Below are 19,139 nucleotides of genomic sequence, written 5' to 3' on the forward strand. Positions count from 1 at the left end.
TGAACCTCTCTAGTCCAGGACTCTCTGGTCTGGCAACATTAATGGATTATCATGATTTTAGTTAGTCAGATGTCCACTTATCATGGGTGTGGTCAAGTTTCCCATAAAATTTCTTTACAGTCACCAGTGTTCTGTGCTGTTATTTAGCTCTAATTTACCCCTAAATATCTTCTAAGAGCCCACTAAGCAGTGGAAGCATTGGTAATGCTGCAAGACAATATTGACCTCACATAGTTCAGCAAATGCTCTGGGTTGGCACCAGTCAGGTCCCAAGAGTGCCAGACTAGAGAGGTTCAATCTGTATTTTACAAGGGCCAGAAAGAAATATGACCAAGAAAGTGAACTTATGTTTTGCTAGTTGTTTCATTTTGCATTTAAAATCCCTCTCTCTTATATTTAGGGCTTGATCTTGCCACACATGCTCAGATTGAGACACACTTTCCTCCTGAAGCAGATCCATTTATTTCAGTGGGTCTACCTAAGGAGTGAGATGTTAATACCCAGTGGGTGAAAACCTAGCCCCACTGTAGTCCATCAGAGTTTTGCCATTGACTTCATTGGGGCTGGGATATCCCTGGGGAGGTATCGCAAAAAAATTCTGCCACGTCCAGGGAACATGTTTGCTCTTCCGCTTTTTTTTTTTGCGGAAGAGCAGAGGCGCTCCTTTGGAAGTCCTGTCTTCTTTGTTCCATGAGGAAGAAGGGATCTTCCAAAAGAGGGTTTTTTTCTGAAATTTGGGCCACTGTAGATGGGCCAAATTTCAGAAAATCCTCTCAAATAAAAAAAAGCGGAAAAAGGTACGCAAATTGCGGAGTGCATTTTGCATACCTTTTTCCGAAAAAGAGTTGTAGTCTAGACATAGCCTTAGTATATACAAAAAGAGCAGAACACAGCCCATACATAACTAAGATAAATGATCTTGTAGATTAACTTGGAACCAAATACATTATTTCTCATTTAATGAAAACAGACATAGGTGGCATTAAGGGAGCCTCTTATGCACACAAAAGTCATTTCTCTCATGCAAGTATCCCACTGCCATTAGTGGGACTACTCAACCCCATGGTGATTGTACTACGCATTATACCAGAGAACAAAGGACTCTGGCAATAATGTTTAAACATGGGTGCTTAGAGATGGACCTTTACACCAAAGTGTTCTGTTATTCAAGGGTGCTGAGCATCAGCCGTCCCAGCTGATGACAATGGGTGCCATTGTTGCTAAGCATCTCTGACAATTGGGCCACTTTGGGATAGGTGCCTGTACATAGATTTAGCTTCTTAAATGTTGGCACCAGTGTTCCCTGTAAGCTGTGCAGTTAGATGGCCACCCAGGAGAGAGTCAAAGACTGCCAAGCAGTTTAGCAGAGCACCTACAGCTGTCAGTATGTATTTCTATTGGTGGTGCTCATCTGCATACGAAAAGCAAAATGTATTCTGCACATCAATGGAAAAAATGAGAGGGAACATTGGTTGGTACCCAGGTTTGAAAGTTGTGTCAGCTTTTGATAGAAAAGCTTCTCTTCAGTAATAGTTTCAGGGGGTAGCCGAGTTTGTTGTTTTTTGCGTAACAGACTAATGGTCTGGTAGCACTTTATAGACTAACAAAACATGTAGAGGGTATTATGAGCTTTCGTGGTGGGCTGTGTCCACGAAAGCTCATGATACCATCTACATGTTTTGTTAGTCTATAAAGTGCTACCAGGCCATTTGTTGTTTTTTTCAGGAATAGTGTCACGCAAAAGTATTTTAATATGCTAGCCAGAAAGGCTGAACAAAATAAAACCACTGGTGTTATAAAGACATATTTATTACATGCACCTGATAAAGTTTAATGAAGCAAAAAGTTTTGAACATAATGGGCATCATTAATCATAAATTCAAGGGGGTTATGCATCAAGGGTGCATCAGGCAGGTCCAATGTCAATGTTACTTCAGCTATTCCACAATAAATGGTATTTATAATACATGGATGGGAAAAGCGAATAAAATTTCCAGTTAATTAAGAATTACTATCAGGTATTAGTATTAGTACCTCATCCGATATTTTAGAGTAGACATTTGGATAAACTAATTTGCAAATTATTTGATTATGGTGATAATTATTTCCCCACTGTTTAAGTAAAGATGGCTGAAAAGATTCCAACTTCAAACATCTTGCTGCACCACAGCCTTCAAATTTTCAGACTTATTACATCATCAAACATTTATGGCAGGCATTTTAAAAGGGTGACCTGGTGAATAATAATGTGGTACCTGCAGAGCAGATATTGTACACGAAATGTTGCAAATGAAGAAACAAAATTACCTACCTTTTCACAGGACAAATACTTGACGCTTCAGAGAGGAGTAAATAAGCTGTGTGTAACTGGAAGTGTAGAAGGGCAACCTTAATACTAATAATCTGCTTACAGGGGTATTAAAGATCAGCTTCTAGTTTCCTACTGTGCTATCTTGGTATAGCTGCACAATGTTGGTTTACATTCCAAGAGCTAGGTTTTACGCACAAATCTTTGAAGAAAGTTACTCACCCAGCGCAGTAACATCTGTTCTTCAAGATGTGTGTCCCCATGGGTGCTCCACTGAAGATGTCGGGTTCGTCCCGGTGCCGCAAGTTGGAGATTTTTCATTAGCAGTAGCCCAGCCGGACCGTGCATGCGTGCTCGCTGTCTCACGCCATTCGCGCTCTTTTGCGGAGCATGGTCCAGCCCCGCCAGTTCCTCCTAGCCAAAAGCATCTGAAAGACAAGGGTACTAGTTCTGAAGCAGGGAGGAGGGTGGGTCGTGGAGCACCCACAGGGACACACATCTGAAAGAACAGATGTTATTGCACAGGGTGAATAACTCTTTCTTCTTCGTCGAGTAGTGTCCCCGTGGGTGCTCCACTGAAGGTGAGTACATAGCAGTGGTCCAGTGCTAGTGATGTGCTTCTGTTTCAAGGTCTCTGTGCTGTGGATAGGACAGCCTGGGCCACTGCAGAATCTTTTCTTAGCATGTTTGCAAGGGCGTAGTGCTTGGCAAAAGTCAGAGTAGAGGACCAGGTAGCTGCACGGCATATGTCCTGCGGCAGAGAAAGGCTACGGAGGTTGCCATCCCTCTAGCAGAATGGGCCCTTGGTCTGTGTGGTAGCGGTCTATTGCTCAAGGAGTAACATTGCATAATGCAGGATACGATCAGGTTGGAAATGCTCTGTGTGGAGAGCTGTTGGCCTTTTGAACTCTCCGCTATAGATAACAGAAGACACTGCGATTTTCAAAAGACGCATGTCCTTACTAGGTAAAAGGCAAGAACTCTTCTGACGTCCAGCGCATGTAAGCGCATCTCTTCCATGGTGGAGTGCAGTTTCGGATAAAAGGTTGGTAGGCTTATAGGTTCATTTATGCGAAAGGTCGAGTTTACCTTTGGAAGAAAGGATGGGTGAACGCGAAGCATTATTCCATGCTCGTTGATTAATGTGTACAGGGGATTAGCAGAAAGTGCTGCTAGCTCACTCACCCGTTGTGCTGAGGTAATGGCAAGCAAGAATGTCACCTTCATAGTGAGTGTGTGGAGATCACATGTTGCAATTGGCTCGAAGGGGGGGCCAGTTAAAGTGTCCAGGACTAGACCTAGGTCCCATGGCTCTGGAGGAGGTGTGTGAGGGGGGTACAGATTTGCGAGACCCTTCAAAAATCTTTTGGTTAGTGGGTGACCGAAAATTGAATCGTCATCAATGGGAGCTCGAAAGGCTGATATTGCCGCCAAGTGAACATTAAGGGAAGATATCTCCAGGCCTTCCGTCTTTAGATGTAGGATATAATCAAATATTTGTTGGATAGGCATAGAAAGAGGGTCGACGCCTCTCGCCGCACACCACGACTGAAATAAACGTCATTTATGAAGATAGATCTTTTGAGTGGTCTGGCGTCTACTGTGTATGAGGATATCCTTTACTGCCTGAGAACAAGTCATTTCAGGACTTTGGAGCCAACTAGGAGCCATGCGGTGAGGTGCAGGCGGTCAATGTGAGGATGGATGACTATACGGTGTTGTTGCGACAGTAAGTTGTATAGATTCGGTAGCTGTCATGGCTGGGACACAGACATTCATGATACTGTGGCAGCCTCGTCTGTTGGGGCCAAGATGGTGCTATCAATATCATTGTGGCCCCATCCATTGCTTTTTTCTCCAATACTCGTGGGATGAGTGGAATCGGGGGAAAAGCATACAGCAAATGGTGATGACCCCAGTTGAGGAGGAAGGCATCCCTTTGAGAAGCTGCACTGATGCCCGCCCTTGAGCAATAGTGGTGACACTTTTTGTTGTACTGCGTGGTGAAGAGGTCTTTACTGGGGTATCCCCAGTGTTCAAAGAGGTTGCGGGCCACGTCGTTGAGCAGTTCCCACTCATGTTGTGGGGGAAAACTCCTGGGCTGTGTCTAGACTGCATCCCTTTCCCGTAAAAGGGATGCAAATTAGACACATCGCAATTGCAAATGAAGCGGGAACTTAAATCCCCCCGCTTCATTTGCATAAAAATGGCTGCCGCTTTTTTCCGGCTCGGAGCTTTGCCGGAAATAAGCGCCAGTCTAGACGCGGATCTTTCGGAAAATAAAGTCTTTTCTGAAAGATCCCTTATCCCTTATTTTAAGTGCAAGTGGTATGGCCTCAACTGGTGATGGAATAAACCCCCTGTGTTGTGCAGAGCCTCTATAAGGGGGATGGCACGCAGTCCCTTGATAGACATGTCAAACCTACTGCTGGGCATGTTGTTGATTGGACACTTTGTTGGGCTGCTGGCAATGCTTCTGTGGACATTGTCTGTCTGGGTTGGTCATATGGCCTAAAGCAGGGCGCAGCATAAGAGAACAGTCTCCGCTTATTTTAGGGCATGTATCTCCTGTGTTTACAATGGCGTGTTCATTCCCAGTGTTCTCAATGTGGTGGGAGAGTCCTTGCCCGAGTGGAATACTTGATCAGTATTTTGGGCAAAAAGCGACTGATGGTCAAAAGATAAGTCCTCTATCTTTGATTATAGGTCTTTTAGGACCAATGAGAGGTGGAGCCAGGAGGCACGGCACATGACCAGCAACGTGGCCGTGGTCCGCGCCACTGTTTGCAATGTTGAGGGCGATCTGTAGCGCTGTATGAGCTGAATCCCCCTGAAACACTGCGTCGTCAGGTGAGGAAGATGACTGGTTGGTGGGGGAATCTAAGCGATGCTGCTTGAGGTCAGGGGGCAGGTTGTCATCCCTCTCCTGTTAGCTAGCAGCCGAGGGCACGTCTCCCATTGGTGTTGGAGGAGCTATACGAGGAGGCGGGTTGTCCTGGGTTGGATGCTGCGGAGATAGGGATCGCCTATGTCTCGGTGATCTAGTTCTAGAGTAGTCTGTGCTATGCGAGTGTGAGCGTTCGCGATGGTAATAAGTGTAGTGTTGCCTGTGATGATATGCACGAGGGGAGTGCCTCAGGGAATACCTGCTTACACTCCTGTAGTGTCGGGAATATTCCAAAGGTGTTGGAGACCTCGGCGATCTTGACCTCTCTATATAATGTGAGGGCAACCAGGAGTGGTAAGAACGATAATACCGTCGAGGTGTTAGAGATCAACATGGTGATCTTAGGTACCGTTCCCAGGAAGAAATGTAGTGCGGAACACATTGTCAGCTTCCAGAGTGATACAAAGCAGGAGAAGGAGGCTCCGGAGAAAAGACAACCAGCTCCGGACTAGGTGATGGCGTACGGACATGCTTAGCTTTTCGCTGTGCCTTAGTGGGTATTGGAGAGATAAGCGCAGGAGGTGGAGCTGTGCGCTGCAGGTTGGTCGGTGCGGAGACGTCACCCGGTTCCGAACCATCCTGGTGCTCGGATGGTGCTAGTGGCATCGGTAGTGGCGATATCAGTGCCGTTGATGTCACTGGTGCTGCTTGCGCTGCTGGTAGCGGTACTGAGGCCGTTGGCACCGCAGGCGGGTGTTGCGGTGTCATTGGCGCCGATGGCTTCAGTTCAGAGACTACCGGTCTCATGGTAGCATGGGTCCTTGGTGCCATTGCCAACTCTGGTCATGGCGCCACATGCACCGTGGGTGCTGGATCACTAACTATGGCAGGGCTCAGAGCCGATGTGCTACGGCCCTTGCTTGCCTTGCCGCTAACATGACTGGGCTTCAAACCGGAGGTGCCAGGTCTATCTCCTGCACTCACGCTACTGTAAGGTGTGGAACTCCTCTTATCTTGAGACTTGTGCACCACAGGAGTCTCGTCTGCTGGCGACTCTTTGACTGGCGGCTGCAATGCTCTATTGAAAAGAAACATTTGAGCCGCATTTCTCTATCCTGCCTGGCTCGGGTGGTTAACTTAGTCCAATGCATGCACTCCCCGAGGCACTTAATACAGTGAGAATGGCCGGCTGACACAGGCATCGCGTCTCGGCATGTTGCTCACTTTTTGAACCCAGGGGACCCGGGCATGATGGTGTGGTATAGTGTCAGTACCTTGCTGGTTGCTATGCTTGGGCGGTGGGCTGTGGAGGACCCCCACTGGTGATTGTCTGTAAGCACGGCCCAGCAAGAGGGGTCTCAGGACAGTGGCCAAACTGGTTCTACTTGTTAAGGGAAGAGACAGGACAAAGGAAGTGTGTGCTGGGGGAAGGGTCAGTCTTGGGCTGGAACCATGAGGCAGAGAGACTAAGGTTGCTGGGGCTGAGGGCTACAGGTGATAGACGCCTAACCCAAGGGGTCTGAAACATCCTGGCCCCGAATCCTGTAATCACACCACGTCTATGCTGTGCTGTATCCTGAAGAAGCAATAAAACCCCTCTATTCTACTGCTGGCGGGATCTGTTCTTGCTGTTACGGGGGTGCAGGCTCGGGAGGAACCCCGACTGCGTCGTCACAGATGGCAACTGTCTTGTGTCACCAGAAATCTTAAAGTAGTCGCTCTGTCTCCGTCTTCTTTCTTACGTTGGCAAACAATGAACAGGAGAAAAACTTAATATATCTTTTTTTTTAAACTAGAACAGAACGCTATGAACTATAACTAATAGAAAGGGCTAAACTGGGATGAATAAAGTAATCTTTCTTATTTTTCTTATTCTTCTTATTTTTCCTCAGAACAGAAGAGGAGCTCGTCCAGATTCCATCTGTGGCCGTGGACAGTTAGGAGGAGCTGGAGGGGCCAGATCGCACTCCGCAAAAAAGTGCGAATGGCGCGAGATGGTGAGCACGTATGTGCGGTATGGCTGGGCTACTGCTAACCAAAAATCTCCGACTTGCGGCGCCAGGATGAGCCCGCCACCTTCAGTGGAGCACCCACGGGGACACGACTCAACGAAGAACAAAACTTCCACTGATATCCCTGGGGATTCAGACTAAGGTACAAGGTCAGACTAGGCCCTAGCTTTTTTACACACTGGGTTTTTCCCTCTCTTCTCTTTGTAGTTGCCATTTTTGTAGTTCCCAAATGTTAAAATTAACAAGAACTGATTGTGTGAATGACTGCACTGTATCTTTTCAACCACTGAATTCCAAGCAGATGCCTTGCCAATGTAAATTCTCCATATCTTTTTTTCCCCCTCAAATTTTTAATGAGGATTTAGGAAAGGAGAAGTAGAGGGGGAATGGGAAAGGAGACCAGCTCACTGATACAGGCAGGAGCCAGGAAATTAGAAGGAGCCAAAATGCAAAAAGCATTCCAGAGGACAATGTAAATGTGTAACTACATATAGTAAGCTTGTAAATGCTTGAAACTCTATCCACTGAAGCCAATGGAAGTATTGCCATTCATGCCAACAGAGTCCCTAAGCGTAGAGTATTATTTTCCACCACAAGGCTATTTTTCTACTTCTCTCCTATTCCTATATACTAGACATTTTCTCTGAAAAATAAATCAACATTTTCTTCTTGATGTACATACTGTCAGCTGTTTTTTCCACTAATTCTCTCCTTCACTATTTCTCCCTCACTTTGGGAGAAATAGTTCAATACTAAATTGCCACATTTCCTCTCTATATAGTGACCGAATGCTTTTCACCTATAGATGTATGCATCTTGAATAGCATATCTGCTATGTGAATATAAGAGTAGGATAAGATTTTACACAGGCAGAAGTTGATATAAGATATGTATACAGCTCCAGATGCTCTTTGATATAATAAAAGTACCTAAGTTACAGCAACCAAACTAATTTGTTCCTGTAATAATATTTATTATAGAAATGACTTGACTTAACCAGGGACACCATGAATTTCAGATACTGAAATTCTATGCTGCAGTCAGTGATTGATGTACCATACAAATGGAGACTTAATAGTTAATGCATGACCTACCGTATCCACCCAGCCTTACAATTTCAAGAGACTTCTTTGAAACATTTTAGCATTAAAACATAAAATAACTTTATTACAAAACGTAAGTGATTTTAAAGTAATGTCAGAGATATTTAACATGTTGAAAATGTTATGCTACCTATGTGCTTAGGATATTATGCATACTACTTTAATGCTATTAAAATATATATATACCATTCTTTCTCTATGTGCTTTTCATATATCACTATCCATATTAGTAAATATCAAAGCTGATTCCATGTTTAAATTCATATATGCAGTTGTGCAAAATTAACGAAGTGCAGAAATGCTACAGCAAAACATTACAAAAATGTTTAAATTAATTAAATTAAGTCAAAATCTACTTAAATATATCAATGCAATTAAAATTGGTCCTTGACCATTTATTCATTTCTATGACTTAGCTCTAATACACTGATTAGTAAAACATCATTATCTGTCTAGGTTTCCAGGGTGTCTGAATACCACTAGTCAATAATTTTTACAGGATACGTTGTTAAATAAATTATTATTACGTATTATTTGTAGTGTGCTGACTGTGGGTGTGATGCAGCATAGAGCATAGAAACATGGTCCCTGCCCCAAAGGAGCATACAGTCTAAATGAAATAAATATGAACAAATACTAAGAAATCACATTGCATCTGTGAACACAGACATTCCAGGGTAGCTGTATTCAGTCACTACTTTCAGAGTAGTAGGTACATGCGCAAGGAGCTGGCTAGGAGACTAGTAGTACAGCTGCTAGCATCACCCTTTTGCATACTTCTGGCTATCCAGCTTCCCTGTAAGGCCTGACCTTTGTCTGAGTCTGGAACTGAGGAGGAAGATTCATTCCCCCTCCCCCCACCAACCTAGATCCTCTTTAGTGGCTTCCTCCTCACCTCAGCCTATGTCACCCTTTTCTCTTGGAGAAAGTTTAAAAAGGAAATACCTCTGCCCCCACCTTCACCTCTCTTCTCAAATTTGCACAAATGCTTTGCAAGTCACCTTAGAGCCATTGCCGCAAGTACCCACTGACTTACCACCCATGGTGAACACAACCCTCTGCAATAAGTGTTAGCAGGACTGGGTCTAGAGACGTGAAAGGTTAACTGGGTATTGCTCCACTCTTCTGTGGGCACAAAACAGACAACTGTATTGTTGGTGGTGTTTGTTGTTAAACAGGCAGACTTCACAGGTGGAAAAATGCCACAAGAAATATAACTGGGTGAAAACTGATGCAAAATAAATCCAACATTTCAAGCCAGAGAGAAGGACTCCTAGGGAAAACATCTCACATGTGAGAGAAAACAGCACCATGACAGATTATAACATAGTAGTTACAATGGCAAAACAGATTGAGCATGTTGTTCCCCAACTGCTGATTTATCAATGAACATGGAGCACCAATACAAATTTGTTTCAAATATAGGCTTCTTCGTAGGGTTCCAAAAATATAGGTGTGTAGTTGCTGGATATGGTATGCCCTTTGTAAAAATGCAATGAAGAATGAACAATACTAAGAAAAGGAAGGCGGGATTTGTAGGCTGGCATATGCTTTCTACCTACTACTGAGGTCCTGATTCCAGAGTAGTTTTTAAAAGTATATTCCACAGCGAGCTGCTGCATTATATCCCCATTGTGGGAAAATGAGCCATAAGTCATTTAGTCTTTGGAGACAAGTGGCAAATCCTTTTTAATTTTTGTATCACACTCTTGTGAGAAAGCCAAGTTTGAAACTGCTAGGGATTTGTACAATTTCCAAGGCATGTGGGGATGGGGTGTAAGGAAATGTCACTTGAAAGAGATACTTGGTATCTAGCATCAATTGTGGAATATCCTCTCGATTATTGAGCATGGCCTGAAATGAGAAGAAAGAGAGTTTTACTGTCAAGAAGATATAAAGTAGTAAAATCCTAAAATATTTGCTTTCTTGTTAGTCTAATGATGTTTTTTTCTTGCCAGTATAGAAGAGCAGTAACTTTTATCCTGGTTTGAATTCAAAGCCAACTATGAACGTTCACCAGTGTAAACAGCGGGTGCATAATACTGTAACTTGAATGTGTGGGTGAAAATAACTTAAGGATCTTACCTGGACTTTACGAACAAATGATGGAGACACTCTTTTCTCAAAATCATCTATAGGAGTGTAGGAATTGAGGATCTTTACTATCTGCATAAATGATAAAAGACTTTTAACAACTGTAAACCACAGGTCTGCCAACAGGGATTCCAGACCCCAAGACAACATATCAATGGGCTCTCTATCCTCCTCCCATGGATGGAGTCATAAGCCACCCCCTTCCCTGCCCAGAGAAACCCTGCGCACCATCCCTCACAGTATCTCCTACTTGGTTGCAGCCCCATCCCCCACCTGTCACCTACCCTCTTTCCTCTCTCTGCCTGCCCCAGCCACTTAAGCCCAATTCTGCCCCCAGCAGTCCTGTGCCCCCCCTTGCTTGCCTTCTTTCTCCCTGCCTACCTCTGCCCTTTTCCCTTCCCAGCCCAGTTCTTCCACCCCCTCAACCCTCGCTACCCACAAACCGTGCTTGGCTATACCCCAGAGTTTGGCCTCCATCTCTTTCCAGCCTGGATCTCCCTTCCTTGCTCATGACACTCACTGCCAGGCTGGCTCCTCCCTCTGACTTTGCCTTCCCAATGCAGCTGGGGAGCTGCTGTCCTGGTTTGCCCTCTGGTCACCCAGGACTCCTCTTGCCCCAGTGCTGTCTGGTGGGGTGTCCCACTGGCCCAGTAGAGCTGCTCTGCAGTCCACGGCAGGTGCTAGAACTCGGGCCTGCCTGGGGAATGTAAAAGGGCCTACGTCTCCCAGCTGCTGCTACTGTGGCAGCAGCCAGAGTACCGTGGGCCCCTTTAGATTGCTCAGGCCCCTACGTAATTTTCCCCTTTATCCCCCTTATCAGCAGGCCTGGAAACCCATGCCAGAAAAAAGGAACAGTTTGAAAGGAAGAGATATTAAAATTATGCTCCCATCATTATCTGAGGGCACAGCAAGTACTCTAAAAAGGTAGATTATTAACTGGCAAACTAGTGAGTGATAATTACCCAGGCTCATCCCAGGAGAAGGGTACAGTGGATAGATAGTGGAAATGGTTGAATGGATTAAAGGAAGCCAATTAAAAACAAGTTTTGTGAACAAAGAAAATGATACTAGGGAACTGAGAAGAGGCAGGTTTGGAGCAGGACCTAGATGGAACAAGGCAGATGGGCATCCAAGTAAGAAGAATAGAGATACAAAGAAAGGAATCAGAGAATCAAACCCTAACCCCAGGAAGACCTGACTTGGAATATTGGCCAGGGAGTTGCAGCTATCAAAGCAGGATGCTGATCACTCCGTCTGTACTTAAGATTATTTCACACACGAGTGGTAAGATACTTCAATTGGTGCTGCCGACAGCCAACGACAAGGTTTGCTACCTGCACTGCAGACAGGGATGTGCAGCGTTCATATATCTCCTTGGCATCATCATCTGTGATCTTTTTGACCTGAAGGAGCCAAGCTGCCTGAGAGAGAGGCTCCAAAGTTTCCTTGGCAGAACTGCTCTGTAGGTTCTTTTCTTTAAGCCATTCCTCTAAGTAGCTGATGTTACATCTGGGGTTAAACCATAAATAAGCATGGAAAGGTCAGTTCCCCCTTACAAACTAATAAGAATAAAGTAATCAGCAAATGAATGCCATTAAAGAAACATTTTGATGGTTTAAAATTCATATACAGTAGGCAAATAATATCTTCAGAAACACTCACCTTTGATTATTAAAACTGACAATTAAAAAAAAATCTCATTTCCCTTAACCTGTTCATAGTTTGTGTTTCACAAACTTTGGACAATGCCAGTTTCCTTGTTGTTTATATAAAGGTCCTAATCAGTTTAATACATTAGTAAGATGTGACAGCATTGCATGGGATTGTGTTAAAATACAGCTGTTCCTTTAAAAACACACTTTCATGGCATCATCAAAAGAGCCAGGAGATTATAGCAATTTTTGCACATACCCAACCTGGGCCAGATTCTCATAATTGATGACCTATAGGTGAAAGCCCATCTCTCCCATTACTACTTCCCTGGATGATTTGAGGCCCGTGAGCTTTATCTATTGATTTTCTTTCAGCTCTGTCTCCAGTCTGTCTAATAGGATATAACTGAACTGCATATTTTTTGCAATGATTTAGGAGCATATTCTCCTCATGATTCACATAAGGGCAAAAAGAAGAGGAGAGCTCAGCCAACCCACTTCTGATTTTGCCCCTTGTCTCATCATTAAGGGTGGGAAGTACAATTCAGTTCTTCCCTCTTTGCCAGTCAGGGACTGTTGTATCTGCTCTTCACAGTAAAAAAAACCCCTATAATATGCCTCTATGTGTAAATTAAGATGGCAAAATCCATAGATGTGTTGCAGGCTAACAGGGTAAATTGCTCCAGAATTGGGCTTCTGAGTTTCTTTGCCCCTCCAGCCTGTACTGTGCATCCCTCTATTAACGTTACATGTCAAGTATGCTTATAATAATCACTGTATCATGGAGTGTGCTAGGATCAGCAAACCAATTCACAGAAAAGTTAAAATCTACCTTTTCAAACCAGAGGGACAAAAATAATCACCACTGAATGTTCACTTGTGTATTAAATGGCACAAGTGATAGAACTACAGTCTGTTAAAAAATCCTCTCTCTCAAACAAATGCTTGCTGAATCTTTATTGGCTTTACCTTATCTGCATTCCTTTCCTACAAGAGCACATGTCCTTGCGGAGGAAAAGACTATTAAGGGTGACAGCGCCAATCAGATAGAAAAGCTGTTTCACTGCCTGCTTTAGAAGCTCTGTGTCCAAGCCATTCTGGCACATTGTGCTATAAAAATAGCTGAGTTGTTGCAGGATGGAGGTCATTGTGTAGGTATCTGTGTCATCTATACTAGAAGAACGTTTACGGAATCCAGTAGGTTTCAAGCCAGAAATTCCTTGGAGACTTTCATATTCAAGCATGCCTGGTACTGAAAAGGCAACAGGAAATCATTTGTCACACCAACAACATGCAAGGTCCTTTTAATCATGGTAATTTGGTTCTAGGAACAAATCATATTTTCAAGATGCATAGTTTAAAGTTTTAAAGGTATAATGTAAATATAGCCTTAGTGTGAGGTAATTTTGGAAAACTAAATGTGTACATTGCAAGAGCATGATTTTAAAACAAAATGAATTCTTGCGCTGTGATGGATAGGAGGAGTGCTGGCCAGCACCTGGTGACTAAGTGGTTAAACTCAGGTAGCTAGCAAGGGTATTGGCAGGGGGCAAGAACCACCAATGTGGATACAGTGCTGAAATTTAAATTGTATACAGATACCTGGTCTGCTCTTCCTTTTGGGGGATTTCTAAGAAAAGGGCTGGAGAGAGTAGATGCAGGGATCAGAATTACCACGCCTATAAGAATTCTTTGACATTGGAGTGATCTGGACCTTGAAGTGTACAGATCAGCATGTATCATGAGTAGAGGGAAAAGTGATTCTAGTTGTGATCAGGGTATTTTTCTTTATTTTGGTTGTTTGGTTTAAACTTTTCTGTGTGAATCCATGCCTTCCTTCCCCCATTTACTATCTAAGAATTGTTCCCAGAGATTTTCTCTGTGTTTTAGTTTGTTTTACTTAGTTGCTTTGTACACCTAGCAACCAAGTATGCTTTATCAAGTACAGTGAAACCTTTGTTATCTGGTACTCTGTTAACCAGAAAATGTTGTTAACCAGCATTGCCCCCAGCCACAATACTGTCACATCTTCAGGAGCACAGGCCTGGCTTGGTTTACCATGACTGGCTTAACATTTTTTTAGGTCAGAAGTATTAATCATCTTTAACTTAAAATAGAAATGTGAGACCAACTACCTCACACTACAAAACTACCAATATTAAAAACTTGAGTTTTACTATTATTGTCCATTGGTTTTTCCTAGGTTGATGGGGACCCTCAGATAACCAGAATTTTTAGATAACCAGAACGTCCTAATCCCTGAGCACACTGGATAACACAGATTTTACTGTATATCTTTTGTTTGTTAATAAAAATCACTTTTTTGTAAGGTGATGATTTGATTCTTGGGTCTTGGAAAGTAACAGGGGATCTGTGTGTATATCTGCCTGCTTAAGACTGGGCGGCCAGCTATCAGAGACTGCAGCTTGTTTCTCTCTTATTTTTTCAAGCTCTTTTGCGGCAAAATGGTGGCACTTAATGGTGGCAGCTTTTTGGGATGTTTTTTTCTCAGAGTCAGTGCATCTGTGACTCTGGGGAGCTTTTTTTTGTTTTGTTTTTTTAAAGCAGAGCCTATAGAAACAAGGTATTTAAGGTCTTTGTGGACCTCCACCTTCTGCACTCAGAGTGCCAGAGTGGGGAACAGCCCTGACACACGCTATCATGAATAATTGGAAAAACACAAATAAAAAAAACACTGTAAAATGTGTGTGGAAAACCACAATACTGAAATGGAATATGTGTCTGCTTAATAGCTTGCCTTTGGCCTGGCTGGCTAGAAATGGGGTGAGGAAGGGCAGGAAGGAAGTAGAAGCAGAAACAGGTAAGAGAATGTTTCCTCACAGAAACCCCCTTTTAGGAAAATAAAATCAAACAGGGCCCCCTTCAGTTGCTAACCACTCAGCTTATATATGGACACCAGCTGTCCCCCTTTGTGCTCGAGGCCTGTCCCACACAGCAAATGCTGCTGCAAGGGTGAAATCTTCAAACTTCTGTTGACTGTGCAGTCAATATATAGATGTGTACATTCACATGCATATATTCACGCGCGTGTGTGTGTTTGCAGCAGGGTAGTAGTTTGCCTCCAATCTTTTATCTCACAAAGATCTATTCAAATTCCTTAGAAGTTACTAGTTCACTTATTTTCACTGGTTATTTTCTTCCTTCTTACCTATCATTGGCTGAATGTTATTCTCCATTACAAGAATGAATTGGTGATAGATACGAATGGCCAAATCACTAAGAATTTGTCTGTATTCTGAAAGATCAAAGTGCTTCAAACAGTTCATATTCTGACGTGGTGTATTTTGCTTCATGAATTCCTGAAAGACAGTTGTAAATATATCAATATGACAACATTATCAACATTATCATCAATGGAGCTGAACCATGCTACAGATGAGCTAAATTAGCGAGTTCTATGTGTATGCTTCCATATTCTCAAAATGAGTCAAATTTGCTGCCATCCTGAGATGCTGCTACTCTCATGGATTTTACTGACACCAATATATACATTTTTCTACTTAGTGGTCATCTGGGGTCTGACTGAAAAAAAAACCCATTGTAAAAGGAAACACTTGCATTGACTTCAGTGGGCTTTGAATCAGGCTAGATCATTTATGTGGAAAACATCAGGGGTTTTTTGCAGGAAAATGGCTCTCATTTAAACTGTAGGCAAGAAAACTTCAAATATGCTTCTTCAACTTTTACTGTTTCAAATGCTCTGAGTTTTGTAGTTTGTAAAAAAAGCCAAGTTTCTGACACAGGTTGAATCTCTGTGGTCTGGGACTCTCTGATCCAGCAATATCCATGGTCTGGCAGGACCACGGATGTTACTGAACCAGAGAGCCCAGGAGCCCCGCAGCAGGCAGGGAGCCAGGAGCCCAGTGTTCCAGGGCTAGATGCAGAGAAGCGGCTCCAGAGGAGTGGAGCCTCAGAGCTTTGGTGATCCTGGCAGCCCTGGAGTAGGAGGGGAGCCAGACTGGCCAGGTGGGGAGCTCGGCGAGGTCTGCTGATGGACCCCAGGAGAGCCTGCTCCATCAGCAGAAGGGCCGGAGTTGACCTCCCCGGTCCGAGAAAATCCCCTGTTTAAGACCAGTCAGGTCCTAAGGGTGCCGGACCTGCGAGGTTCAACCTGTATAAACATTATTATGGCAGAGTTTTCAGCATCTCAAATATAGGATAAATAATAGGTTACAACTAATGACAGACAACATCATCAGTTCAAGATTTTAAAACCTGACCCAAAGTCCCACTTCTGAGTTTTTATATCTGTAATGAGATGAGAAAGCCAGGATTAAAATGTTCTTAAAACTGGGGGTTTTGAAATACAGATTGGAATGCAAATGCTTTCAAAGTTTGGAATGATCAGACTTGCATTTGGTTCATTACCGAGATGGATTAAAACTGCACATTTGGATCCAAACACTCCTCCAATTCCGTAGTTAAATTGCACTACCATTGCCTTGCAATGCCTTACTTCAATACAAGGTTTTTCTGATCAAACTTTGCTATTCTCTCTATAACCACCAGGGAGAGCACCGGAACTTGCAGAGCACACACACAAGAAAAAAGCTTACAAGAAGAGCTTACAGTTGGGGTTGAGTAAAAGATTTTTCTCTCTGTAGGAACTCACGTGAATACTGTATTTTAGTTTCAGGCCATATGGGTTTCTATCCCCCACTCATCAAATATCACTTTGGGTTTGGAGTTTAAAGAATCCAAAACTGGCAATGAAATTCAGCTTCATCTGGTTCAAGAGAAAACTGACTAGTTTATTACCATATGTCTGCTCTCATTTGGAATTGTAATCTTACTTATTAATCAAAAGGGTAACAATGTCTGTCTGAAGCAGTCACAACTGAGTGAAAGAAAAGGTGAAAGTTATTTTAAAATACAACTACACAACTAATTGAGTGCCGGAGGTCCTGTTCAAATTAGCAAATGGCACCCAAGGTATGTAACTGTTTCTTCATTCTGTTAAAATTAGTCTTTACTGTTAGTGTTTCATCTTCCTAAGCTCTTTTGGAAAAGCTGTTCTAGTCCACTGGATCACTTCTATAAGCCAAATATCACCTCTGCAGAAGGATATGAATTTCAAATACATCCAAAAAAATCAGTGATGAATCCTATGACACCTTAAAGACAAACAGCTTCATTTGGGCATAAGCTTTTGTAGGCAAAGACCCGCTTTGTTACATGCATGTGACAAATGGGTCTTTGCCCATTAAAGCTTATGTTCAAATAAATCTGTTATTCTTTAAGTTGCACCAGGTCTCGTTGTTTTTGCAGAAACAGATTAACATGGCTACCCCTCTGACACTAAGTACACTCAAATTTCAGGCCCTTACAGTGAGATGGTCCCATCTGATAAACCTTGCTCCATTTGGTTACAAAATAAAATGTAAAGTGATTAAATGATTCCTACCTCTTCTCCGCTGTACTGTTTCAGACAGTTAAGAAAATTATATGTATTGGAAAGCCAAAAGGACAACATCTCAAAATCTTCAGCATGTTCCTAAACAACAACATATAAAACAAACTTTTTAAACAACATGACCTACTTCAAGTTTAATTTTATTGTTGAAACTTTTGGCCACTAGAAAATGAACACAGTAGCATCAAGCTACAGATAAAAGAGATAATAGTATCTGCAAAGCACTATCTATACAAAGTTTGCTCATGTCTACAGTGGTCTTAAAAGCTATCTGTATACAGTCGTTAAAAGGAGTTGTGCCATGAGTTGGCTAGACAGTGTGTGGAGGGGCTCCAAAAATAGTGCTGCAGCTTATTGGAGGTCTTTCTGCAACAGGACTGAACATTGTAGACATACACACCTGAAATTAAATTCTATGTAAGTACTGCTTTGAAATTCAGCTGTTAGGCCTATGTGAGTTTCAACCGTGTTTAAACATGGCTCTTGTAAAGTACTAACATGTTTTCCTTTCCCAGAGCTGAATTGGGATATAAGTTTGTTTACAAACCTGAGTTGTAGGTTCTGTCTACATTGCAAGTTAAACTCCCTATAACATGTTTCACTTCAACCTGTGCCACCAAAAAGAACTGTGCATTTTGCTCTACTGCGTCACTCAGTCAAAACCTAATATCCAGGTACTGCCATAGTGAAGGGGGCAGATGGGACTACGGACAGTGAAGATGGGACTGCAGACAGTGCAGGTGGGACCACAGACAGAGGTTTTGCATAGCTTGGTTTAGTAAGCTGGTTTACAACATGGTTTCCTAGGGTTTAGATCTCAATGATCTCAGAGATGCTCAATGACTTCTTTGTTTCGGTCTTCACCGAGAAGTCTGGAGGTGTGCCTAACATAGTGAATACAAGCAGAGAGAGGGTAAGTTTAGAAGATAGGATACACAAAGAACAAGTTAAAAATCACTTAGGAAAGTTAGATGTCAGCAAGTCACCAGGTCCTGATGAAATGCATCCCAGGATACTCAAGGAGCTGACAGAGGAGGTATCTGAGCCTTTAGCTATGATCTTTGAAAAATCATGGCAGACAGGGGAGATTCCAGAAGACTGGAAAAGGGCAAATATTGTGCCCATCTATAAAAAGGGGAATAAGAACAACCCAGGAAACTACAGACCGGTCAGTTTAACATCTGTCCCAGGGAAGATAATGGAGCAGGTAATTAAGGAAATCATCTGTAAACACTTGGAAGGTAATAAAGTGATAGGGAATAGCCAGCATGGGTTTGTGAAGAACAAGTCATGCCAAACTAATCTGATAGCTTTCTTTGATAGGATAACGAGCCTTGTGGATAAGGGAGAAGCGGTGGATGTCATATACCTAGACTTCAGTAAGGCATTTGATACGGTCTCGCATGATATTCTTATTGATAAACTAGGCAAATATAACTTAGATAGGGCCACGATAAGGTGGGTGCATAATTGGCTGGATAACCGTAGTCAGAGAGTTGTTGTTAACGGTTCTAAATCCTCCTGGAAAGGGATAACAAGTGGAGTTCCTCAAGGGTCTGTTTTGGGACCCGTACTGTTCAATATCTTCATCAATGATGTAGATACTGGGATAGAGAGTACGCTTATTAAGTTTGCAGATGATACCAAAC

General features: G+C 42.9%; 1 protein-coding gene across 4 annotated transcripts in view; it reads right to left on the reverse strand.

The window, feature by feature from the left end:
* Positions 1–8,345: 8,345 nt before the first annotated feature.
* MYO5C (myosin VC) overlaps positions 8,346–19,139 on the reverse strand; it is a 73,010-nt gene continuing 62,216 nt past the window's right edge. For 3 of the 4 annotated variants that reach the window (XM_075897257.1, XM_075897256.1, XM_025182339.2), the window contains 6 exons: positions 17,482–17,571; positions 15,226–15,376; positions 13,026–13,308; positions 11,739–11,913; positions 10,396–10,476; positions 8,346–10,164 (listed from right to left, as the gene is read on the reverse strand). In XM_075897257.1, the coding sequence (XP_075753372.1) occupies positions 10,012–10,164; positions 10,396–10,476; positions 11,739–11,913; positions 13,026–13,308; positions 15,226–15,376; positions 17,482–17,571 (933 nt within the window). In that variant the 3' untranslated portion in view covers positions 8,346–10,011. Of the gene's footprint in view, positions 10,165–10,395; positions 10,477–11,738; positions 11,914–13,025; positions 13,309–15,225; positions 15,377–17,481; positions 17,572–19,139 lie in introns of those variants that run through there. The other variant, XM_075897258.1, reaches the window with a different exon arrangement.

Source organism: Pelodiscus sinensis, chromosome 14, assembly GCF_049634645.1.
Source record: "Pelodiscus sinensis isolate JC-2024 chromosome 14, ASM4963464v1, whole genome shotgun sequence".
Classification (NCBI taxonomy): Eukaryota; Metazoa; Chordata; order Testudines; family Trionychidae; genus Pelodiscus; species Pelodiscus sinensis.